General features: G+C 42.0%; 3 protein-coding genes across 9 annotated transcripts in view; all 3 read left to right on the top strand.

Moving 5' to 3' along the window:
• The window catches only part of LOC121301288 (casein kinase I), a 27,454-nt gene extending 17,864 nt beyond the window's left edge, over positions 1-9,590 (top strand). For all 6 annotated transcript variants that reach the window (XM_041230535.1, XM_041230537.1, XM_041230538.1 and 3 more), the window contains 2 exons: positions 8,493-8,599; positions 8,980-9,590. In XM_041230535.1, coding sequence (XP_041086469.1) covers positions 8,493-8,599; positions 8,980-9,034 — 162 coding nt within the window. In that variant the 3' untranslated portion in view covers positions 9,035-9,590. The remainder of the gene's footprint in view (positions 1-8,492; positions 8,600-8,979) is intronic.
• The window catches only part of LOC121301280 (RNA polymerase II elongation factor ELL-like), a 794,007-nt gene that overhangs the window by 111,578 nt on the left and 657,429 nt on the right, over positions 1-25,000 (top strand). The window lies entirely within an intron of this gene.
• On the top strand, positions 14,152-22,524 carry LOC121301287 (major facilitator superfamily domain-containing protein 12-like). Of its 2 annotated transcripts, XM_041230533.1 has the most exons (10): positions 14,152-14,853; positions 15,292-15,502; positions 17,836-17,968; positions 18,360-18,560; positions 18,926-19,018; positions 19,418-19,510; positions 20,083-20,253; positions 20,648-20,742; positions 20,912-21,042; positions 21,313-22,524. In XM_041230533.1, exons 1-10 carry the CDS (start codon positions 14,589-14,591, stop codon positions 21,390-21,392), a joined length of 1,473 nt encoding a protein of 490 aa, XP_041086467.1. In that variant the 5' UTR covers positions 14,152-14,588; the 3' UTR covers positions 21,393-22,524. The 2 variants fall into 2 exon arrangements, with proteins under 2 accessions (XP_041086467.1, XP_041086466.1); XM_041230532.1 differs by having other exon boundaries at positions 20,912-21,401.

The raw sequence follows: 25,000 nt of genomic DNA, 5'->3' as shown, positions 1-25,000 counted from the left end.
AAGCGTGGTGTTGCTTGAGAGTTTTTTATGCTATTAGTCACCCCAACCACACATTTAGCATTTGGCCTTATCATATAGGGAGCTGGCTGCAGCAGTCTGATTCCCCTGGTGGACTGTGTCGTCATCTGTCTCATTGTGAGCTGATCTCTGAGGACTGTGTTTTAAACATTGCCACCCTGAGTACTAAACTGCCAAAATGATTATAAATACACGTGGACTTGCTTTAATATTTTAACTGGCTCAAGATCACAAGAAAAATGATCACCAGGATCGCTACACTTTCTGCTCGTTTTCAGAAAACAGCACGTGTTTTGTTTCCCCCTGAATGTGGTGTTTTTGTTTTGTATTTTCTAAAACTTTTATGCAAGCAGATCCTTCCTTGGCTTCATTTTTGTATTTCTTATTTTAACAGTAGCTGACAGTTTTGTGCGTTGCACTTTCAGAGGAAAAAAATAAATTTGTGAGTCCAAATGCTGCCCGTGTTAGTGTGGTTATATACCAAGTTCAACTCGGATGAACCTTTTAAAAGGAACTCCCATGTGGCAGGCAGTGCAGCTGTCTGGTGTGTTAGACAATATAGATTGATTTGTTGGTTAGTGCCGTGGAACTTGCTGTTTCACTGTAATGCACAGGAGGGATATTAATGCACCAGCCTTTGCACTGCCTGCTAAGATTTATGATGCCAGCCCTAAAATCAGCACCCATGCAATTAGTCCTTTGTACGTGCCATTAAAATAACTTGGTCTTACTGCGGTGTTATCTTCACTAAGTTAAAGTAATGCTTTGTGTAGGGTGTCTGATTGTGTAAGAGATGTCACCTTGTGCAGTTTTCTGTATGGAATGATGTCTGGTATGTTAAGAACACACTTGTAAGAAATCACAAAAACTGCCATTGTAGCCAAGAGCCTGAAGTAATGTGTGCTAGATGACATCTGTACTGAGAGTAAAATGTACTGCAATTGACAGACCCTTAAGGGCGTTTTGGCTGATTTTATCGTATGCGATTTGATTGCACTGAATTGATTATAAAACATGTCGTGTCTCTGCTCTCCATCCTCTTGCAGAGGGGATTCCTCAGGTGTATTACTTCGGCCCATGCGGGAAATACAATGCCATGGTCCTGGAGCTACTGGGACCCAGCCTGGAAGACCTCTTCGACCTCTGCGATAGGACGTTCTCTCTCAAAACTGTGCTCATGATCGCGATACAGTTGGTAAGTCGCATCGAAGTAAGACTCCCACTACACAGATTTTACAATGAGTTTTTAATAAGACAGGTTCAAGCTTGTTGCCTATACACTGCGGCTAATCAAGCACATGTTAAAACCTGGAATGGGTGAAACTGCTATGCAATAGGAGTCTTATTTCCGTCACTACGTGCTATTAAAATGCCTTTTAAAATATTGAGTTGGTCACTTAACTGACATTGTAGATGGTCATACAGTTTTAGGGCAGGGGGAACCTGAAAGGTGACATATTAAGTTAATTATGCTTGGAGACTAACTACCAAGCAGTCCCTAAAGCATGTATGCTTATTACCATAGAGTCACCCCCCTCCCTGTGCTTGAGAAGGGAAAGTGACGATATTAATAAAGGAGATCCTTGAAAGGACAAGTCCTTGTTTCCAAAACAGGAGCAGGTGTGTGAAAAGGGAAGGTGTTTCAAGGGTGGCCTTACACCTTATTACATTATTAACATGATCACAGGAGGGTCAGTGCTTCGGTGGCAGTAATTGGTTATTGTAAATCGATGCATGTTGGAATGAGTCGCTGTTCACCCTGGTGAAGGGTGTTCCTACTTGGAAACATGAGCGATCAACCACACGGAAAAGATGCAGAACAGCAGGGCTTTTTGGGTGGATTTCTCGGTTTTAATTAAAATGTTGCACCAGTAATTTGTCTTCTAGTTCAAAATGTTTAGTACTGATCAGTCATTCCTGTAGATGTAGGTATGATGTTACCTTGTAGGGTGGCGATTGTTGCATAATGAAATCGTCTAATGCAAGGTATCCGCAATGGTGATGCAGCATGGTCAGGCTGTGCGAATTACACGTCCTTCGTTCTTCCTTTCAGATAACGCGAATGGAGCATGTACATACCAAAAGCTTGATCTACAGAGACGTCAAGCCAGAGAACTTCCTGGTGGGAAGGCCGGGTAGCAAACGGCAGCACACAATCTACATCATAGACTTCGGGCTGGCCAAAGAATACGTCGATCCCGAGACCAAAAAACACATCCCCTACCGGGAGCACAAGAGCCTGACGGGCACCGCGAGATACATGAGCATCAACACACACCTGGGGAAAGGTGAGGCTTCCAGCACCAAGCTTCAAGCAAGCCAAGGCAAACGCAAGCTTTGAAACTCGATGCAGAGATCTGAATCAAGCAGGAGTCTTGTGGTCTTCAGACGTAGCAGCTGAAAACAAAACGCACGCTTTTTAAAACCCGGAGATCCGTTGCCAAATTGAGTTGCTGGCACAGGGCCCAGTTTGTGATCCGTTTGTGCTAGTGCTGTCTTTGCTGACTAGGAAAAGCTAAAGTGTTCTATTGCCAAAAAAAAAAAGAAAAAAAGCTAAACCAAAAAAAAACAAACACCTTTGTTTCTAATCACGTTTACAAAAATGAAGTGCAAGCCTTGCCCCATATCAAATTATTTTGTACATTTGACCGACAGCGTCCCAGTCCAGTCCTGTGAGAGGTTTAATGGCACAGAGACATTCGTGATGGTGCCTGCAGTGGATCGAGCTGTTACTGAATCTTTTTCGTTTTGAAGTCACATTGGCAAGCAAGAATTAGATCATTAGAAAATTGTGAATAAGCAACAAGTTATTGATTTTTATAGTTCTGCAACAGTAAAGAATACTGAGCGTGGTTCCTTTTAAATCCCTGATGGAGAAGTGCAAAAGGAGGAGCATTCTGTATGCAAGGTTAATACACTGCTCACGTCAGAAATGAGCAAGGTGACCCTGCATTCTTTATTTTTAAATAAATGTTGGCCTAGACTGTTGGTGTCAGTCTGCCTGTGTGGCATACACGATAACAGCCTTGATTTTTACACTAATCTTCACCAAACTGATATCCTTCTCTCCTAGCCTCCTGCACACGTTTCAGATTGCATTTGACCATAGACCGATGCATTATTTTTGTATTTTTTTTTTTTACAGAACAAAGCAGAAGGGATGACCTGGAAGCACTGGGTCACATGTTCATGTACTTCCTCCGTGGTAGTCTGCCATGGCAGGGCTTGAAGGTCAGTTACTGTGTGAGAATGTGTGTGTTTGGGTTTGAGTGTGTGATTAGAGGCGTTTCCTGTTGCCAGAGATATGAAACCGAAATCTTTCTGCTCATCCAATAATTAAAGAACCCACAAGGCTCTATTAAAAACTAACAGATATATCTTCTTTTTTTTTTTTTAAACCAGAAAAGCAGCCAAATTTTAAAAAGGTATAATCCAGTTTGGAAAGATGTTTTTGGCACAATTGACAAGCACTTAAAATTTCAAAGCTGGGTAGGGAAAAAAAAAAAAAAATTGGGTTTGCAATAGGGTTGTAAACAGGCAATACATACCTAGCTGTTTTAGTTTTAAATAACATAATGGAATTTTGTCCAGAAACAACCATCCAGCAGGCCAACCAACCAACAATAATACAAAAAGAAATAAAAAAAACACCTCTTATCCATGAAATCTCCTGCATGTACCTATTTTAATTGTGGTATGCAGCATTGCAGACAAATAATTAACAATGTGACACACACACACACACACACACACACACGCACGCTTGGAGAACTTGCATGGACTGATCCAGGGGTAAAGGTGACCAGTAAATGTGTGGGCTTGTCTGTTTCAGGCTGACACCTTGAAGGAAAGGTATCAGAAAATTGGGGATACCAAACGGTCGACACCAATCGAAGTGCTTTGTGAAAACTTCTCAGGTTGGTGGTCCCCTTTCTCCTCGGTGGCAGGGTAACGGGTGCCGCCACACTTTACTGTCACTTTAATTAGTTAGTGATGCTTGTAGGATATGCCTAAGCCCTGGCGTGACAGTTAATAATATCTGGTAGTTTTCCCCTATAGGAGTGATGTTCTCAGTGCAGGGTTTGGATACTTTGTTTTTAGTAAAATGAAGCATCTGAACAGGTTTTTGTCTGGGAGAACTTGTTTAGAATGCAGCAAGATGCCCAAGACCAGGGATAGGCCATTCCATTCCTTTCCATTGCAGGACTTTGTTCCCACCAGCTCCCTAGACATTTAACTGATCGTATGCAGTACATTAGGAACAGGTTGGAACAAAGTCCAGCAATGGAATTGAGTGGAAAGGCTTTCAACCCATTTCGAAAGTCATTTCCAATAGGTTCAAAGTGGTTTATACCTGAGCATGAATTAGGCACACGTGCAGCAGGTTTTCTGGTGACCTATCCTTTGGCATCCTGTCTAACTCTTCCGTCTTCATTTCATGCACGTGTTTATCATAAATTGATAAATTGCCAACCCTGGTCCTGGAGAGCCACAACCCAGCAGGTTTTATAGGTCACCCTTAATCATCAATTTTTAAAGACATGAAACTATTTCATTTTGACTAGTTAAGCAGGTGATTTGTTCAATTAAGTAGTTTGAGATAACTTGAAACAAAAACCTGAACACCCTGCAGCTCTCATGGACCAGAGCTAAACACTCCTGCTTTAATTGAACACATTTACTTGCTAAATTGATGATTTAAGGGCTCCCGAGTGGCGCATCCAGTGCAGGATGCGCCCTGTAGCCTTGACCAGGGGTTCCTAGGGGCGGTGCACAATTGCCTGAGCACCGCCCAGGTAGGGAGGGCTTAGGTTGGCAGGGCAATCCATGGTTCACTTCGCAACAGCGACCCCTGTGGCTGATGGGCTGCCTGCGGGTCTGCAGTGCAGCCATTCATATCTGTGTTGTCCTAATTGATGAATACGGCTTAAAGTCCAGGTCCTGTCGTCTTGCAAAGAGAAGAATGAGAGTAGGTTGTGTGAGCTGAGACAGGACTTGCTTGTCAACCACTTTTTTTTCTTAGATTCTTTTTTCAAAGATAAAGCCAATCTCATGCCTTTTCAGGCTAAAAGCTCTGTATCTTTAGATATGTTTGGAAATAACATTGTTTTTCACTGTCTCGTTGCTGTTTTTTTCTTTTTTTTCTCGTTGCTAAAAACCACAGAGGAAATGGCTACTTATCTGCGCTACGTGAGGAGGCTGGACTTCTTTGAAAAACCAGATTACGACTACTTGAGGAAACTCTTCACTGACCTCTTCGACAGGAATGGATACGTGTTTGATTACGAATACGACTGGGTCGGCAAACCACTAGTGAGCTGCTGCTGCTTTCCATTTCAGAATGATCAGGAGCGTCATTTATAGAGAAGAGTGGAGCTGTGTGAAACACTTTGTTTTATCGAAAGCGACTTAGAGATTAGGGGATGAACTATGAATCACAACTGCTGCTGCAGAGTCACTTACAATAGGACCTTGGTTTTACGTCTCATGATGCTTAAGCCATAAGGAGCACTATAGTGAACGTTTTTGTAAGAACTGAATTTTGTAGTACAGTGCAGTATATTCATAATTCACTATAGAGTCATAAGGATGTGTCTCATACTCTGCGGGCCCCTATATAAATGACCTGTGTGTTTTTGGTTCCCCCCCCCCCCCCAGCCCACACCCATCGGTCCCATCCACAGCGACACCCCACTGCAGCCGAGCAGCAGAGACAAAGCACAACAGCAGACCAAAAACCAGGTGAGTCAAACCAGGCTGAAACCAAGGTGCCTGGAGACCCTGGAGTTATCCAGGAAGGCCGAGGAGGTGGGCTCAGTTCCAGGAGCAGGCTGTTCAGCAGTGTAAACGCGTGCACACAAATGACAAAGATTGCTTTTCTTACAGGGTTGCATGCACTGTTAGGGTTATTTCCTAGGTACACCTGCTGCATTTTAGACCATTTTAAGAGTTCTCTCTTCTAACCTCTTGAGGTACCAAATATTTGAAAAATAATAATAATTTGGACAAGCTGGATTTATGTAATTTGATACATTGCATTTTTACACAACTTTTAACAAAATTAGAGTAAGTTACAACAATCTAGTTAGAGAATTTAAATAAAAAAAATAAAATAAAAAAAAAAAGCTCCAGAAAAATGACAAAGTAGCCTGTCCTCAAATGAAAACCACGACACTGAAAGGGTGAAACAACACATTCACGTCTGAAATCTTCTCCAGCACAGTCAGTATCCATCCTCCTCTGTCCTGGTGTTGGGTCTAATTGAGTCTCCAGAGGCAGCCTCATCCCTAACCCCGTTCCTCGGCTCTTACAGTGATTTTAAATGTGTTTAATGTTACACGCGTGTGTCTGCTGTGTCTAGCGCCCTCTCGCCAAAAAAAACATCTTCATCTCAGGAGTGCTAACCTTGGAAATAATTATTGGAAACAATTCCCACTTGGTTCATCACTTTGACTTTTTATTTTAAAAATTTTTATACTAACAATAATGTGTAAAATCCCACCCGTATTAAAAGACCTTCCGTCATGTGCATTATGACGGATCTCTGTGCGTGTGTGTCTGTTAAATCAGCTGCATATTTTTGTGTGTGTGTGTGAGATTTTTTTTATGGCTTCCAACTTTCCTGGGTCACACTTGAAACTCATTTTTATGGAGAAATTTGAAGGTAACATTTAAGACAGCTTAGTCTGTACAGAATGACTCCCTGAGTGGTCATTATAAGCATGTGTGACCCTGTGTTGCTTTCTGAATGTCCACTGCATGGAGCTAACACTCTGTAGGAAAAGTAACTCATGTAGACTAAAAGTAATTGTCATGCTCTGCTTAGTCTTTGTTGCCATTGTCTGCATGTCTCTCTGTTTCTCTTAATCAATTTAGTTTATTTACGTACTAGCTTCGCATGCTAAAGGCCTTCTATAATTTGTTTCTTTATTCCCCATTCACCCATCTCCTTACCCGCCCAACCCTGTTCTCCCCAAAACTCCCTGCTTTTGTCCCAGTCGCCTGAGCTCCAAGGAACGTGGGAATCCCAGCCCACTCCAGTGACCAGTAGGGAGCTTCTGGGGTCTCATCTCACGGCTGATAGGCTTGGGGGCTCTGTGCAGGTACTGGTTGTGTACATGCAGCATGTCAACGCTTCACCAAGCATGCTGCATGGCTCGTGTCCAACACGTACCTATGTAAGAGAGGAAACCACTTAGGGGATGATGTGTTTTGTTTTGTTCCAGTAGCTTCACCCAGAGGAATAGGGATAGTTAGTTTGGAATGGGGTCAAGGTTGCTTCTGTATAGGTTGTGCTCCCTGTCGTCCCTGGAATTTAGACTGTGCATTAAATACATCCACATGAGTGTTTTTTTTTTTTTTTTTTATTTTATTTCATTTTTTTTTTTTTTTTTTTTTTTTTTTTTTTTTTTTTTTTTGGTTTTTTTTTTTTTTTTTTTTTTATTTTATTTCATTTTTCTTCCAGCTTGCTCAGCAGTTGCGTTGCTTGAAGGATCTGACTTTTTGTTGTATTGTGTTTTACTTTTGGAAAGGAACCTGGTTTGTTTTACATGATGACCTGAAGGATTACAAAAAACCAAAACCAAAAAAAATTTCTCTTTTAAATGAGAGGACAGGGAGCTATGCTGGTGTGTAAGTGTTTTAATAAAGGAAACTTTAAGGCAATGGTGCCACCTGCTGTTTTCTGTAGGGGTCAGAATCTATTTCTTGGCACTAGATGGTGCTATTGTCCTTGCTGGTGAAGTTTTTGGGTTGCACTGTTGTGGCTCATAAATGTAGCCTTCTGCTCATTGGTTAGTTTTATCTTCTGAGTAGTACTGTACATACTGTAGATTTCATATTTGATTTTGTTTTAATAATAAGGTAATATGGCTGAGTTGTTAAAGGCATCTGCAAAAATAGACACATTATTATGTAGTTATTTATCTCAGGACTTGGATAACTTGTTCATTTTAGTTCTGTTTTTTTATTGTTGTTTTTTTTAATGTTGAGGGAACTGCATATCTTCCTGTTACAGCTTAGTTTCATGTGCCTGACAAAGTGCTTGGGTTTTAAATGAACAGTGTCTTTATGGGATAAGGACCCGGAAGCAAATACAAAATCTGGACACACTAAGACCACAAATGTAAGATAAAACTACATCAGATAAATAATATAGGTATTTTTTATAGAGTCATTTTTGTTGCCAGTGGGAATTGGTCATTTTGAGATGTTTGAGGACTGGCGAGCATGGATCAAAACAGTCTTCTTACTGAGCTCTGTGTGTCTGTAGATCAGGGACGACTAATCCCGCTCCTGAAGGGCTGTTCCAAGTTTATGAGATCATGAACTACTGCAGGATCTGGAGGGTTCATTGGTTCAATTAAACAATTTAGACTAGGGTTGTAACAAAGACCAGGAGTGGAAACTTTAGCCACACCTGCTGCAGGGACGTGCAGGTGTATGTGTGATTCTCCTTCTCTGTGGTCTTGCAGGTAATGAGCTCTACAAACGGAGAGCTGAACCCTGATGACCCTACAGCCGGACACTCCAACGCTCCGATCACAGCGCCGGCAGAGGTGGAAGTGGCAGACGATACAAAGTAAGTAGCCTGACTTTTCTGAATAGATTCGTCACCTGCGCGTTCGTCCACAGTAATCGATGCATCCTCCTTGTCAATGGCATTTTGTTTTTCAAAATCAAGAACTGACGTTCTTTAAAAGACCCAACAACTAAAAACGCTACTGCGCGTAACCTTTGAACAGCAAAAGCACAACTTGCACTCAAATACAAATTCAAACTGCTCAGGAATGAACAGACTTCCTTGTTCCATTCAAATCATAGGACTGTAACTTGTATACTTGTAACTATGCATACTAGCATTGTAATTGTGTAAGTGCACATGTATTTACTAAGTAACTATGTAAATACACAGTAATTAGACACTTGGTTCTTGTTAATGCTGTATTTGTGTCTTCTCAGGTGCTGTTGTTTTTTTAAGAGGAGGAAGAGGAAAGGTCTCCAACGCCACAAGTAAACCAGAGAAGTGATGCATTCTGGTCACTGAACAAAAACATCTTGCTGCTGCACCCAACCTGTGCGCAAAGGATCTTTCCCTTCCCACCTGCTACATGGGCAACAATACTTTGGTTCCTGTTTTAAAAGAAACAAAAATCAAACACACGCCCACACACAACACAAATGTAAAGGGGGGGAGGGGAATGCTGTGGTTTCTGATGTATCTTAGCATCCACACAAGACATTACCTGTACAAACCCTTTGAACATGGACAGGGGAAACAGGAAATACTGTTCCATAGAGCTAGTTGTTATTGTGGGATCAAATAATGAAATTGAACTGAATTAATGACAACAACAAACAACCAAGAACAAATCACTGCAAAAAACCGAAGACTTTCTTCTGAATTGGAAGCTTTTATGTAAATTCTTTTATTATTTTTTCCTTTTATTATTGTTGTTGTTGTTCTGTTTTTTTCTAATTTAAATTTAAGTTGTGTTCAGTCCTTCCTCGGAGCTGGAATGATCTGCTTGACTCTTTTCATGTGAGTGTTCTGGAATTGACATTTTGTTTTATTTTGTTTTCTGTCGTCAATGTGGACGTTGTAGCACAGTCACTGGCCTCGGGTACTGTGGTAAGAACAGGGGGATACAATAGAAAATCTCTCTTCTTAAAACTGCACTTTCTGGGAAAAAAAAAAAAAAAAAAAAAAAAAAAAAAACACAGTACTGAATTCTGGGCTTTGGGATTAACAAAAAAAACAAACAATAAAGACTGGTCAAGGAAGATTTAAAAAATCACGCTGATCTCTTTACAAGGTCAGACGTCACTAAAAACATGTCTCTGTTAAAATGTGTTCCAGGTTCACAAGCATACCAGCAATCCTAGTTCAGGTTTTGTTTAAAATGTCTGAAGTTACTTTTCTCATTTTAAGTTTTTAAAACTGGAAATAAACCACACCTTTTAATATGCCAGAATGTATAACCAGGGCCTGTGTTTAACATAAAACAAAAAGAAAAGCTAATAAAACTGACAGTGCTCAGCGGTGAGAAGGCAGTTTACACAGTGATTGATTCAGTCTCCCCAGAGCTGGGTAAAACATTACTCCAAGTTTTTGCTCCATCAGCTCTGTACCCCACAGTGTAGTGGCAGTAGAGGACAAAGTGCAATACTTCTAAAGCTGGCAAACACATATACTGCAAACAGGGCAGAAGTCATACACTATAGACCACGTCAATTGAATGCTGTTCATCCATTCATTTTCAATGGGAGCAAACTTGCTGGGATATTGAATGAAGTGGACCTAATTCTGGGAAGCTGATAGATAAACCACATGCATTATAGAGTAGGTGCAGAATTAAAAGTGCTGTGTGAGAATGAGTCTAGCAAAAAGGCCCATTTTGATTGGCTTTGACCTCATTATTCTCCATGTGGGGGATAGCTGAATATTGGCAGTGACATTTTAAAAAACATTTAGTTGACAAACTGATGCTCTTCGTCCATTTGAGCTGAACTGAACCCGTTTTTAAATATACATTATAGCTTTGTATTACCCAGACTAGTTGGGATAGCGGGGTGTTCGCACTACTTGTGACTGTTGATCATGCAGCCTGTGCCTGGCCTTGCTTTCTTTCCACTAACCTTTTCACTTTGTGTACCACAAAACTTTTAAGAGAGACCTTCCTCTGTACCATGTTTGTCCTCCAAGCCTGTAATATTTGTGTAAGAAAGTGCAATACTGTGGCCAGCCAGGCTGTTCCTCTATTACTGCATTAAATGGAAATCAGCTGCTGCTTTTTAAAATGTTAAAAAAAGAAAAATGAACTACAGTATGTTCTCTGAATTTGTAACTTCCAGGGAATTGTTAGTTATCACAGTACAGTATTTATTCAGCAGTGTTTGCCAGTGCTGTGGTCTGATAATGGTTTGGCTAGCAAGGATTCTTCAACCCAGCGTGCTCAATTTTGCTCATGTGATGGATCTCAGAAATGCTTCAAAGGCATTGATAAGTTTATCGTTGAAATGAGTGTCTTACGGTTTTGCAAAGTGTATTCTTAGTGCTTCTGAAAATGAAAGCAAAATGCATTTTCAATCTAAAAAAAAAATCCAACCCTACCACCTTCTATCTGGCTTGGCATTGTATGTGGCATGTATTACAAAGCTGTATATCTGAAACAACAGTAAGGCAGGCGAATAGATCTCTTACAATGTCGGAATTGCATTTTGACTTAAGCGTGCTCAGTTTCAATGCAGTTACAGTGGAATCTCGCTGGTAAGACCTTGCTCAGATTAGTGACGTGCTTAGTTTGTTAATCCATTATATTTCATTCAATATCAGCAATAACCCTTTGAAAACAAAAACACAAGACGCAGCAGTTAGTGTTTCTATGCTTAAAATTATAAAATGGTTATAAAGATGCCTGCTGCTGCAATCGGCATGGACTTCAATATGAGAACGTGGTTTAAACAATTCAGTTCAGATTAGGGAGAATTTAATGGATTTCTTTAGCAGTTGCTTATCTGCAGTGTAGTTGTCTAACTCGGTTACCTCCTTATAACATGTACACCCAAAGCCACTTAGAATGATATCAAATGTCATAAAAACATAAGGCAAATTGGCATGTGAATCTATGTCCTATTTCAAATGTTAAAAATTCTTCCCCTAAAGGACTTGCTTTTTCATATGACATGGTCTGAATAATGCCATACATTTCCACGTAATTTCATAGTGCCATCTGTGGCCTTCGAGCTATGGAAGTTGCTAAAGGAACTCTGGAAAGTGGAAATGAGAGTCAGCTGACAAGAGTGACCTCAGGAGCATGTGACTGGTAACCATGGTCCCATATTCGATGCTGCTCCTTATAAAGTGGCCAGGGAGAAAGCCAGTATTGGGAAAGAAGCAGTTTTAAAAGGATTTTGCTGTGTGCTCCAGTAGTGTTGCAACAGGCTCAATGTTTACACCATCATACAGCTGTCTTGTGATAGCCTTGAGGTTTGGGAACTTGTGGGTTCATTTCATTTCTTTAATGTGTAACCACGTTTTGTTACGCTTTGATTGGCTGTAAAGCTCTGACTTGAGCAGACAAAAGACTTTGTCTTCCTCAGTATGACTACAGCTTTCACAGAAAATTGGAGCTTTCTAGTTTAGTTCCTTAATGGTGTTCCTGTCAGGTGCATCTCAGTAGTGCTAGCACTGATATACAAAGAGAGCCCAAGTAAAAAATAAAATAACACAATTCTAACACATTTCATAACCCCAAGGCTGTGCCAAGGAAAATATAACGACAAGGCAGTAAGGAATGACTGTAGGGCAGCTCTACAGAGACCTCTCAACCCAGATCCATTATGAGCACAGATTCACACAAACGTAGGACACAGTGAATGCAATACCTTATAGAAGTGAACTAGAATAAAGCAGGACCTTCCACCTCAAGGAGTCTGGAGCATGAAGGAGAGACTTAAGAAAGGCAGCATTATCAACAATGGGACCACGCTGGATTTGCACAGTGATCCTGCTATAGAAGTACCTGGCAATGACTTTCCAGGAGTGTGCTATTAATATGTCAACATAGACAGTTTCACTCCTGAGGTCGTGGTCTACCAATAGCAACCTGATACCATCGTAGTTGTGTTGCATTGTCCTTCTGTTCCAGTGCCAATGAAGATTGAATTGCCTCGTCTATTTTATTCTGTGAGCATGTTTGGAATGGGGAGTAGATTAAAAATACTGCAAGCTGCCAGCTTGTGTCAGTGATCTCAATACTCTTTGCTGCTGAAGTGGAAGTGAAACAAGGAAATTGGGAGCAGCCAAAGAAAACTGCTGTAGGGGCATTCTGAAAATGCAGCCACAATACTGTTGCAAAAACCACTCGGAACACGCCAGCATAACAAAGGGTCTCTCTTGTAGTATAAAATGTAAACTTGTGCAGTTTGGTGGGGGGGGGGTCAGCAGACTGCCAAGCTGAATGAATCTGGCAGCTCAAACTGATATCCAATATAAAGACCCCCCCCCCACACACACACACACAGTTTGTTTTAAAATTGCCACAGCAGAGATCAGAACGTAACTAGCATGGTGTTCTGTGCAAGGCATCTGTTCACAGGATAAGAAACGCATTGAAATGTTGACTCATCCTTCATAGAGATTTCTCAGACAGGATTCATGCTTAAGACAATGCAACTAGTACCCCACAAGGAGATAACACAGTGGAGGGACTAGAGGAATGTTTGTGCACAGCATCCATGAAACTCATACTTGCATGTTCTCTTGCTTGAAGCTCATTAACACAGTGCATGTGCTTGCTCTCTATCGTTCTTTCTTATTGTTTCGGTTTACTGACTATTCTAATAACAACACAAAAATGGCTGACTGTGGCAGTTTTAGCTGGAATAGTTATCAAGCATCGTAAAAACAGCCATGGAAAGCCGAACACCTCCAGATAAATGACATGCTATATTGAGTAGACCTTTAGATTTGCATTGATGTCTTGTGATGCTCCCAACAGCTCTACCACGTTTCTAAGGGGCTTGGAAATTAAATGACAGCTGCTCACATGAGGCCTGGATCACAGGTCCAGATCCTTCCTTATGACAATAGGAGCTCATGTGATCAGTGTCACCACCAGCCACACACCCACCTAACGAAAGATTGCATTGGTGTGTAATGATGAGTGGTTAGTGTTTAGCACTGATATTATAATGCATCACTAACCGCCCTTTACAATAGCGATAGTGGGCTTTTTTTTTTTTTTAGGGTTTTCACGAGATGAGAAGAGGGGCGGGGTCTATTACGTAAGAGTCGTTCGGAATGTTAACTCCATCCTTAGAATGTATTCTATTCTACTGCCAAAGTCCTAATCTACACTGTTACACTTGTATTATCTGCATGCATGAAGCATGATGCAAACTCCCAACTACTTCACACTGAATTATCTCTGGGGTTGCAAAACACTGCCGCTGCAAAAGGGTACACTGTATTTTTAAAGGGAAACAATGACTAATCTGCCGGTTTGGGAAACACGGCCGTTGTTAAACCCTCTAAGCCAGCCCCCTCCTAAATTTTGATTGGTTTAGCTGGCTGATTGTGGGCAACGATTGGACAAAACGAATGTCAATCTCCTTCCTGCCTGGGGCAAACTCGTGAAGTAGACTGCATAGCAATTGCAGGATGTGATCACACATGACTGCTGCAGTGTTTACCTGTGCATGGAGAGGGGGTATTTTAGCTGACGATATTAAAAGGGAAACAAAATAGACAGAATGGCAGTGCTTGTGTTATTGCTGCAGCTTGTACTGTAATGTAATCTATTGCTTGGAGCCTGTGCCACTCTCATTTTCACTTTTGTTTTTGAAGGCGAGGGACGTAGGTTTAAATTATATGCATGCGTGTATACTTTTCGACTACCTCGTAGGTAAGATTTTTAGATGTGTTTATTTATTTATTTTTGTTTGTATTTATTTACGTCATGGGACCAGTACTCTGAATAGTTAATAGTGCTTTAGCTTAGGTCAAATTCGATTTAGGATTAAAATTAAATTTGTTTTTAGCCAAAAAGGGATCGTAAATATTTACAATGGCCGATGGCATTTCGTTGTCGCTGTGTGCCCGTTTGAGTTACTCTGTGGGTCATTTTCTGAACGACCTGTGCGCTTCGATGTGGTTTACCTATCTGCTGGTCTATTACCACTCGGTGCTGGGGTTTGGTAATACGGTCGCTGGGGCGCTGCTCCTCGCCGGACAGATAGCGGACGGGATCTGCACGCCTCTTGTAGGCTACGAGTCTGACCGGACGCCGGGCTGCAGGAATTATGGCAAGAGAAAGTCCTGGCATCTTGTGGGTGAGTATATTTACCGGGGGCAGGGTTAGCAGATTTCCAGAGTTAATTTTTTTTTTTTTTCTACAATTCATTGACGGCGAAGCAACTCAGGAGCCATTAAAATATCAGTATATAATAATAACGCAATCATTGCGTGTATATATTCTTGTATGTAATGTTAAAAATACTGCTTGTGCCCATTGCATTATAGGAGTCGATCTCATTTGCCCTAGAGCCTCTATTTCAGGAAAATATTTCCTCATACAGACAGACAGCTACCATTCTGTGTTTCTCTTCTGAAGCATGTTGATTTTTCTTTTGCTCTGAAATCTGGTCGAATGCATTCATTGCTTTGTTGATTTATAGATCGCACCTTTACAAAAACGTTTTGTTTTGCTGGATACTATGGTGGTCACCATAGTAACCCCCTGGGTCCATCTCTCTGTTGCGTCCCCCCAGGTACGGTGAGCGTGCTCATCTCGTTCCCGTTCATCTTTAACCCGTGTATGGGCTGTGCTGAGGGCACCCCTCAGTGGGTGGGACTCGTCTACTTCATCCCCTTCATCGTTGTCTTCCAGTTCGGCTGGGCGACTACACAGATCTCCCACCTCTCCCTAATTCCGGAGCTTGTCACCAATGACCAGGAGAAGGTGGAGCTCACTGCATACAGGTAACCAAACGCTGAACATCACCAGGCTCGCCAAACCCTTCACAAAGAGCAACATCCCTTTATGCACACAATCATTTGGTGTTCCATATTGATTGAGCTTTTAAAATGAAGAGCATGGCTTGGCAGATTTAATTTAGAACCTTTGAAAAGTTTCCGTAGAGAATTACCCACTTCCCATGTAAACTGGTACAGATATGAGAGGTTCGTGGGCATGCATGCTATATGTGAGCCATTACTATGCGAACCAATCAGGTTGCAGTCCAGTGAAATATATTTCTTACAAAGGAAACTATAAACACTTGGTGCCCAGAACTCTACAGGAACTCTGGCACTCCCTCATGGGCATGTTTTGTATAGCAGGCTGACTCGGGACCACATTGAATTTACTCACAGACCACAGGTTGATTTTGGCTGGATTTCACTTTTAGCTGTAGCTGCTGGAGGTGGTAAGATAATGAATTCTCAGCCCCCGATACAGAGCACTGTGTGTTTTATTCGTGGCTTAGGCTGTGGTTACGAGTTGACACCAATATCACTGCACAGGAAGATCGCTTGCTACACTACAGTGTGTTTAAAGAATGTACACCTCACCAGAAGCATCAAGTTCTTAGACGCTTTTTCAACTTTAGTACAGAACACCAGCTTTTCTGAGAAGTTCAGCATGCTTCTTTTTTCAGACTTTGCAGCCACCCTCTGTATTTTTCATTTTAAGGCACTGAAATTCTTCAGAAGGCGGTTGTGATCTGCATGTTGAAACATGTGAAGTGCTTATCTTTCCTGTGAACTGCAGAGACAGAAGTGACCTTTTAGAAACTGCGGTTTTCCTGTTCACCAGTCGAAGCCCCAGATGTGAAGCACCCGCCTCCTGCCAGGGTTTTGCGTTATTTGTGTTTTTGCAGCCTGGGTTCAGTGTGGTTTATGAATAAATTCATGAACTGTGTTGGAAAGAATAAACAAAAATTGATAAAATCCACAGCCCTTTATTAACAGTACTGTAATTTATCAGGTGATTTTTTTGTTTAATATTTTTTATTTCAGCATTTATCTGCCTCATGGAAACTCACATGCTGGAGTTTTAAAGCCCGCCTCTCACGGCCCTCATTAGGTAAACTTCCACCGTTCAGGGCCAGTGTGGAGAGATCGAGTTTTGCCGGCCCGCAATCCTATCTGGTGCTGACAGTTAAAATGGATTTGAACTGGGATCTGCTGCTGATGGAAATGAACGAGTCTGATTTCAGACCGCTTTCAAGTCAGTCCCAGAGTCAGATGGAAACGTAGCCTTGTTGTAAGTTCAAACATTTAATCGTGATTGCCCGATGCTGTAGCTTTAAACAGCCCAGTGGTTTTGAAGATCTGGCTGTGATTGCTGTGAGCTGTGGAGTTATTTGGCCCCACAGTAAGTGGGAACCCCCTTGTCCCATGCATGTGGAGGGCTTCCTAAGAACTCTTTGTCCTGGTTTTGAAACGCCAGGATTCCCCTGTTCAGTAGGAATCCTGTTCCAGAGAGGGTGGGAAGCAGGGAAGATCAAACGTTAAAACTCTTCCTTAATATAATCTAGACCAGATACTGTTTACAACTTGGAATACTAAATCTTCAACAACAACAAAAATGAGACTCGCATGCACATGCTTTTGTGTAACAAACTGCCTGTAGAATGACAGACTCCAGTATTCTCTAATATATAAGTGGAATCTAGTGCATGGTTAAGATTTTTGGATCTAGGCTATCTCTTAGGAACAGGGTGCTTGAATTTGTTCAAACGTTGTTGGTGTTTTCTTTCTTTTCATTAAAAATAGCCTCCTCTGCAGTCTTTGCTGTGCTTTGGGTTTGATTTCCTTCCTTGTGTTGCTTCTGCTTCTCTGAAAGTGCAGGTGCCACGTTGCAGGCTCTGTTCATTTGTGGGCATCTAGAATCGGATCGTAATCTGTAGAGTCAGTCGAGACTACACAGTTTTATGCTGTGTGTGGAACCCCCACTATCCCTTGCATTATTTATGTAAGAGCATCTACTGTAGATAAACCTGTTGGGAATATGTGGCACGTAGTCTTGTATAACTGAGGAATCCATCTGACATTAAGCAGGTGACTTCTCTCGCCTAGAAGATGCATCTCCCAGTTTCAGTCATGATGGGTAAGACAGCAGACCTAACTTTGATAGGGGGCTGATCGATGCTCGGTTGACAGGTGCTTCCGCACCCAAAACTATTCAGTACGACTGTCTTCAGACTGACTCTCAAGATGAAGGAATTGGAGGCAGTGGCAGTCCTGGCATTGCATCCGTTTTGACCGTGTTGTGGCCAAGTTTCAAATTGCAAATCTTGCTGTCCCTGCAGGTACGCTTTCACTGTGGTTGCCAACATTGCTGTCTATGGGGTGGCCTGGCTACTGTTTTACTTTCAGGCTGGCCAGACGGGCGACCCAACGCAGGCGGAGAGCCTGGGGAGGCAGGATATCCCTATCTTTAGGGTAGGTTCTGAATAGGTCTGAATTGAATTCCACTGCCTGGCGCCACAGGCTTCGGCTGCCAACTGCCAGCCACCAGAATCAAGTGCTGTAGCCCCTGCCAAAGTGGGCTAGTCGTGCCATCAAATAACTTGTTTATACTTTAACGTGTTTCAATAAAAAAAAAAAATAAAGAACCAGCGTCTTGTATGATGTCTCAACAACTCCTTATAAAAAATATTGCTGAGATAGATATATATCTCGGTATAACACTATGCAGCTTAGGGTAAGTGATGGACTACAAAAAGACATTTTACAATTTTAAATTAGGAAGGTGTTTAATTTTCCCCCTTAAGTTCTCATATACTCTGTACAACCCTAACTCATTTTTATTAATTTTTTTTTTTTTTTTCAGAATCTAGCCCTCATAGTAATCGGGCTAGGGTCGGTGTTCTCGTTGCTATTCCATATTGGAACAAAAGAGAAAGAGCGCCCCCTGCCTGCCTCCCCACACCCTGCAGATGAGCGGCAGCCCCTGATCACAAGGTCCCAGGACGCTGAGGGACGCTCCCTGCTGCAGTGGAAGCACTGGCTGGTCGAACCTGCCTTCTATCAGGTGAGCAAGTGCAGGACGCTGCCATGCTGTGGCAGAAAGCTGTACGAATCCTGATTCCTGCATCATGAGTATCAGTCCATATGTATGCTTGCCACACTCCTCCAATTGTGATGAAACTGGGCATTCGCATTATTTAGCACCATTTGTTGAGATTGGGGGGGTAGATGTCTCTGCCTGGACCTCCCTCTGAATGCCTTTATTCCCACTTATCCAGTTTTTGTGAAGCTGTTTGTTTCCATTTCCAGTGCTGCACGGTGTGTAGCGTTGTAGTAATCCACGCTCCCCTCCCTCCCGTGGGTGTCATTTTGAATGTACGGTCGTGGAGGGGCTGCCTGTCTCTGACGTGCTTGTTTTTCTTTCCCTAGGTGGCGGGGCTGTACATGTGCACAAGACTAATTGTCAACCTGTCCCAAACTTACATATCTATGTACCTGACAAACTCGCTCTTCCTGCCCAAGGTATGTGCTGTGAAATCCATCCTGGCTCTAATAAATTGAAAGATTACTTTTTGTACTGTTTTTGTAATGTTGAATTACTTTAATATCTTACTTGGGTTGTGCATAATATCCTAAAAGTATAATTTCTGAAGTGAGGAAATGGTTTTAGGAATGACCGCTAAGATAGCGCAGCTGCATTTTAATCAGGGTCTGGGTCGATTCCCGTTTTTGTTAAATTCCAATTCATTTTTAAAACAGATTTCCAGTTCCTGTTATGACATTGGCTTTATTGAGCAAACATATACATCTTGTCAGCATCGCCTGCAATTACAATACAACTCTATCAAATCCATTCAAGTTGTGCGTATTACAATGTGGAACTGAGGAGTCACAGCATGCTTGTTTCCCTTCCCCTGACAGAACTACATCGCTACGATCCCCCTGGTGATGTACGTCAGTGGATTCATGTCCTCCTTGATCATGAAGCCAGTCAACAAGGGGATCGGCAGAAACGTGAGTCGTTTGACAGGAGAGCTCTTTTATTTAGTGGCGCCACGCTGGACAAGTCTCCTCTCTGAACGTAACCCACAGTAAGAGCACAGCAAAGCGCTGCAAAGCATGTGTAAGCAAGGGACAGCCCAGAGAGAGAAAGTAAAATACATGCCAACTGTGGTAAATGCAGAGTACTGTGCACTTTACTAAAATATACCTAATAAATGTAACAATACGGTTATATATATATTTTCCTGTTATAACTAGCGCCACTCGCACCTCTGCAGGGGTATTGTCTCGTACTTGCAAAATCAGAACATGCACATTTGCTCTGAATGGGAACGGAAGAGATCTTTCACTTGTTAACACTTGCTATCCACATCACACAGTAGCATAAGAATATGAATCCAGACTCGCTCCTTTACATTGTGGCATAACTCTGTGTGGCATGTGAGATTTATTAAGTGCCCTTTTTTTTTTTTTGTAGTGCTTTTATAATATGTTTTTTCTTTCCGTGATGTCTTATGAATTTGTTCTCCTGTCCTGTCACGAGAGGCCTGCATTAATGGTGCTGTCTGAACGTCTTGCTGTAGATGACGTACTTTGTAGGCCTGCTGCTGATCCTGGCCTTTGCCTGTTGGGTGTTGCTGGACCATAAGATGGGGAAGTCGGTGTATGGAGCCGCCGTGCTGCTGGGTGCTGGGTCAGCCACCATCTTAGTGACCTCGCTCTCAATGACTGCCGACCTCATTGGGAGAAACACTGTAAGGCAATCCAATCAGAGCACTCCTGTTTTAGCACAGTGTTGATTTTAAAAACAAAGCAAAGCTGTCGTTCCCTCACCTTTTACAATCGAGGACCGATCAATGTCGATTAAACTTCTGCACTTTTAAAAAGCAGATCGGAAGCGAATTTTACTCTTATTCGTGACTCTGACGGTTTTTACTGTAAACTGACAATGAAAATGTTACAAAACTAGCAAATGGAAGTGATTCGTCGGGCGAGGCTGACCTTTCGTCCGACCCAAGGCGAGTCACCGCTGTGCAACCTGGCATGTGTATTTCTTTGTGGAGTTTAGTCAGACTGCATCAGCTCTTGGGTGTCTAGAGATGTCACAGGAGCAGTAGTGGAAGTGATCTGTTTCTTTTTGTTTTTCAGCAAAGTGGTGCCTTTGTGTACGGGGCGATGAGCTTCACTGACAAAGTGGCCAATGGAATAAGTGTGATGATAATTCAGACTCTGCACCCATGCCAGTAAGCGTTCCCTTCCAGACGCTGCCCTTCATTCATTGGAACCAATTTAAAAAAATAAATAAATTCAAAGAACATTTGTTTTTGAACTGCAGCGTTGTGTAGTTGTACACTGACTGAGAGGGACGTTGGTAATTTCTGATTCAGGTATTTTCTCCCCTCTCTGGTTCAGCACACAGGTGTGCTGTCCTGCTTGTGTCTGGTTCTACCATGTCGTCATGGTGATTGTTACCGGGGGCGTGGCTGTTGTGGCGACATTCTATCTATGCAGCATCCTGATCTGGCCAATCGGGATCAGAGTTCGTAAGTACTTAGGGGGGCACGTGGGTAGCAATTGTGAAATCAGATTTGATCAGTCTGTACCAGGCCAGGAGAGATCAGCCGCTGGATTTCTTTAGATCATTTCGCAGCACCAGGGAATCTACAAGGATGTATCCACCTTTTTAAAGGGGTAATCCTGCTGTGCAATACCACCACCTACTGGCTGTAATTTGTATTGCAATTGGAAGCTCTTCCTCCCTTTTTAGCTAAAACGAATGATTTGTTACCACCCTCTTTGTGACTCCGTTTCAGGTCAGCCAGCTGTCTCGGGCCTGCTGAGGGCTTCATCATCGCTCAGAGAAGACATTGAAGATGACCCAAGTGTCAACTAAAGAAATCGCTCTGGAAACCGTTCTTGGGCAGCGCTGTGCTGTCCCTTTGTTAATGATCCCCTTTTCTCTGCTCCAAGCAGGCAGTTTTGCCAATGTCATTCTCAGTGTACTGTGCACTACATTTGGAGAGGGTCTGACCAGTGTGGAGGACCAGTGCTATAGTGTGTGGACACCAGCTCTGAAGGAAATTGCTGCCAGGGGAGCCAGAAACCTCATTTTAAATGAATGTTGGTGTATTTTGAAAAAGACAAATGTGCTGATCATTAAGTCCAATGTGAAAAATTTTTTTTTTGGAATTTTATTTTGACTGTAATCCTAAATCCAAAGGGAGATTTGTTTGTAAATGCAAACTAAATTGGTCTACATTTTAGATACAATTTACTGCCTTCATCTAAAAGAGAGGCTGTATACCTGACCTGCCCAAGTGAGCATCACATCGTACAGTAAACCCTCCAGAGCTGGTCTTTTTAACACACAAGATAAACATGTCTTAGATAACGCTGATGACCTTAACAATGGGTAAGGGCATTACACCTGTCCTCCACGCTCAGGTGTGTTTTTTTTTCTTTTGTTTAACTTTAAACCTGTCTTAAACAGGCTGTGAGAGTTTTACCGTAGTAATTCCAGTTGTGAAGTTACCATGTTGTCTTGTGCACATCTATAGCCTGTACTTTGTTTGCATTTGAGGATTAAAGGGAATGTTCTACGGGCTGTCTAGCTGGGGTCATATTTTCTATAGCTTGCCTGCAGAATCCTAATTACTGGCTATTGAAAAGACTTCCTAGCTCCATTCAAGTCATGTGACAGTGTGACCTTTCAACTCTGTGGCCACACCTGCCCTCTTTATATGTTTTGTATAGATTTAAATACTACATGCTTTAAGAACCCTATCTTTTGTTATCATATGGTTACACTACTCTATCAAGTGTTTTTACTACAATCATTTACAGATAGAAAAGGGATTCTGTATTCAAGTGGAATGAACTAAGAGATGCACTAATGTGTAAAATAATGTTGTATATTATTGTAATTCGACCAATAGTCATTTATTGCACATTCAATTAATATAAAAAGATGATATGAAAATGGTTACCCTGTTGGTAATGCAAAAATAAAAAGAACATTTTTAAGACTTATCAGTAATTGATTTAAACTGTTGTATTGTTATTTACCAATTATGAAACTATACTGACAATATGATAAATGTCTAATGTTTAGAGTTTGACCATCCCTTGTCAGCAAATTCTCCATGTAATTATCCCTAGCTCTTTGTCATTCTGCCCAAGTGCATTGTAACCCAACTTTGTTACTAACAGTCTTCTGAAGCTAAGGGATTTATATTGCTTGAAAAAAATACTTGGGATGGACCCACCCATTCATCTCTTCGAGGGGGGGCTTTGTGTCTTAAAGCTCTTTATTTCTTTGCTGACCCTTAACCAAGCAAGCTGGTATGGTCCGGGTCCAGATGATGATAATTGAAAAATGAAAAAGCTGTTCATTAATTCTTCCACCCTACCACCTTGCAGGGATGGCTTCCAGCACTGGGAATGACCAACAGCACATTGTTTAGAAACGTGGTTGAAACGCAAGCCATCACAGCTCATTAAGGGAGCCACAAGCTGGTCATGAAGGGCTTTCTATTGAGCAAGATACTTCTAAGAAGTCCACTCTCTGCAACGTGTGCTGTCTAAGAATAGGCTCCTTCCCCAGATAGGATCATTAAAGGATGTTGATTGAAAAAGTGAAGGAGGCCCCAGATGAAAGGCTGTGGGATACACCTTGTTCTGTTCTTTTTCATCGCATGACGCTGGATTGCTTTAGATTTGCATTATAATGTCCATTTACAATTGGATTGGCTTGGAGATTCAAATACCTTGCTTGCCGACGCCCACCGTAGAGCCTATGGGTGTAATGAGGAAATGGGCTTGTTTGTGGGATCAGAGGACGCCCCTTGACCTTCAGTGCTCTTGTACTGTTGTGGTGTAATTGCTGTGATGAGGGAACAGTATTGGGCATTCCAAATAGGGGAGAAAAATGGATACAAGAATTAGACACTAAATGTATTAATAAATAGGGCAATTTTGCAAGTTTATTATTAAAAAAAAAAAAAAAAAAAAAAAAAAAAAATCCTGTTGGGGTATGGTTCTAATACTAGTTTATTACCCTGCTGAAACCGTCCCAACAGTTAATAATACTGAGCAGTGCTGGAGCACACTGCTTGGTTACTGGAAGAGCGAGGCACGATCGGTGTGTATGGTGTGCATGCCATTGTGATACCGACTGGACTAGACTTGGTTAAACTGTTCCTGTACATCCTAATACAGGGCTGCAGGCCTCTCTGCGTATAAAAAAGACCAAAATGGCTGCTGTGTTATGAAATCAACCGGCTTGGAGCATCTCAGACACAGGAAAATCCAGCTGTGAAGCAGATGTTCTGTATAAACCAGGCTGGATTTAGGGGCTGTGTTCAGTGTGGTGGAGTGTCTTGTGTGTGCGTGCTCGTGGATGGATGTGCTTCCTTGTGTGGCAAACAGACCCTAATCCTCATAAGCTGCTTTAAGGACTCTTCTCCCCAGCAAATTTCACTCCTGTAAAAACAATCAGCACTCGGACCACTTGAAGATCCGTGACAGGCACGCAAAGACCTGTTCATGGATTGTCAGGCGGAGGTATGAGGGAGCGTGGCACGTGGCAGCCCCTGTTTCAGGGCAGTAGCCCCAGTGCCATTCCATTTTGCACAGCCTTGGAATCTGCAGTGTTCCCTCGTGGAGTTTTTTTGTAAATAACGCCCAGAGCAGCGCCGTTGAGCCACTCAAGTGTTTGAATTTTGAGGGTGGTGATTCGGTTTTCATTGGGACCAATCGCAGGCAAAGTCATAGTTTTCAAAATCCGAGCTGTACGTTGGCTTGATTAGATTGTTGTTCTTTTTCCTTGTTTGTAATTAAACAGAAAACATGTTGACTTGCAGTGAATTATTATTCATCACCAAACACACGTTGCTGGCCAGGAATTCTTAATGAACATAAACCACATGTTCTATGCACAGAATGACATCTGCACAAGATTTACCCTTAATGGTGATTGATATTTCATGAAAATCACATTAGTGCTGTTAACATCAAAAAACTGAAACACCCTCCACAACACTGCCAAGAAGGCTCGGGCCAACCTTTACACCATGGTGAGCCTGAGAGATGTTCTGGAGAGAAGTTATCCTCTTAAAATAAAATCACATTCTCATAAGGAACCTATTGATTCGATGTTGATTTTTCAGACTCGGTTGAAGCCAGTGCACGATGAATTGAATTCTGAGCAACTGTCTGACCCCACACAGCTTCCTATGTGCTGCGTTGAGCGCAAACGAGACAAATCTTTACTGTAAAAATCTTCCAAAACCAGGAGTAAACCCTAAGAAGATACACCACCTTGAAAGAGTTCAAAGATCTGTTTTTTTTTTTTTAATTAAGCCCTAACCAGACCCAGCCCTGGTAACATAGCTGAGCTGGAGCACAATTCAAGGCTAGACTCCAGGGGGATATGAGAATAATACTAATGAATGACTATTCCAGACTGTATCACTACAAAACTGGATTGGTTGAAGAGAAGTC

The sequence above is a fragment of the Polyodon spathula genome, chromosome 27, assembly GCF_017654505.1.
Source record: "Polyodon spathula isolate WHYD16114869_AA chromosome 27, ASM1765450v1, whole genome shotgun sequence".
Lineage (NCBI taxonomy): Eukaryota > Metazoa > Chordata > Actinopteri > Acipenseriformes > Polyodontidae > Polyodon > Polyodon spathula.
This window is presented reverse-complemented; position numbering and strand designations above follow the sequence as displayed.

Excerpts from the sequence above, each read along its gene's own strand:
- LOC121301287 (XM_041230532.1), top strand. The coding sequence starts at position 14,589 with ATGGCCGATGGCATTTCGTTGTCGCTGTGTGCCCGTTTGAGTTACTCT. Across the intron at positions 15,503-17,835 it reads GTGGAGCTCACTGCATACAG|GTACGCTTTCACTGTGGTTG; the intron begins GTAACCAAACGC and ends CTGTCCCTGCAG. Across the intron at positions 17,969-18,359 it reads AGGATATCCCTATCTTTAGG|AATCTAGCCCTCATAGTAAT; the intron begins GTAGGTTCTGAA and ends TTTTTTTTTCAG.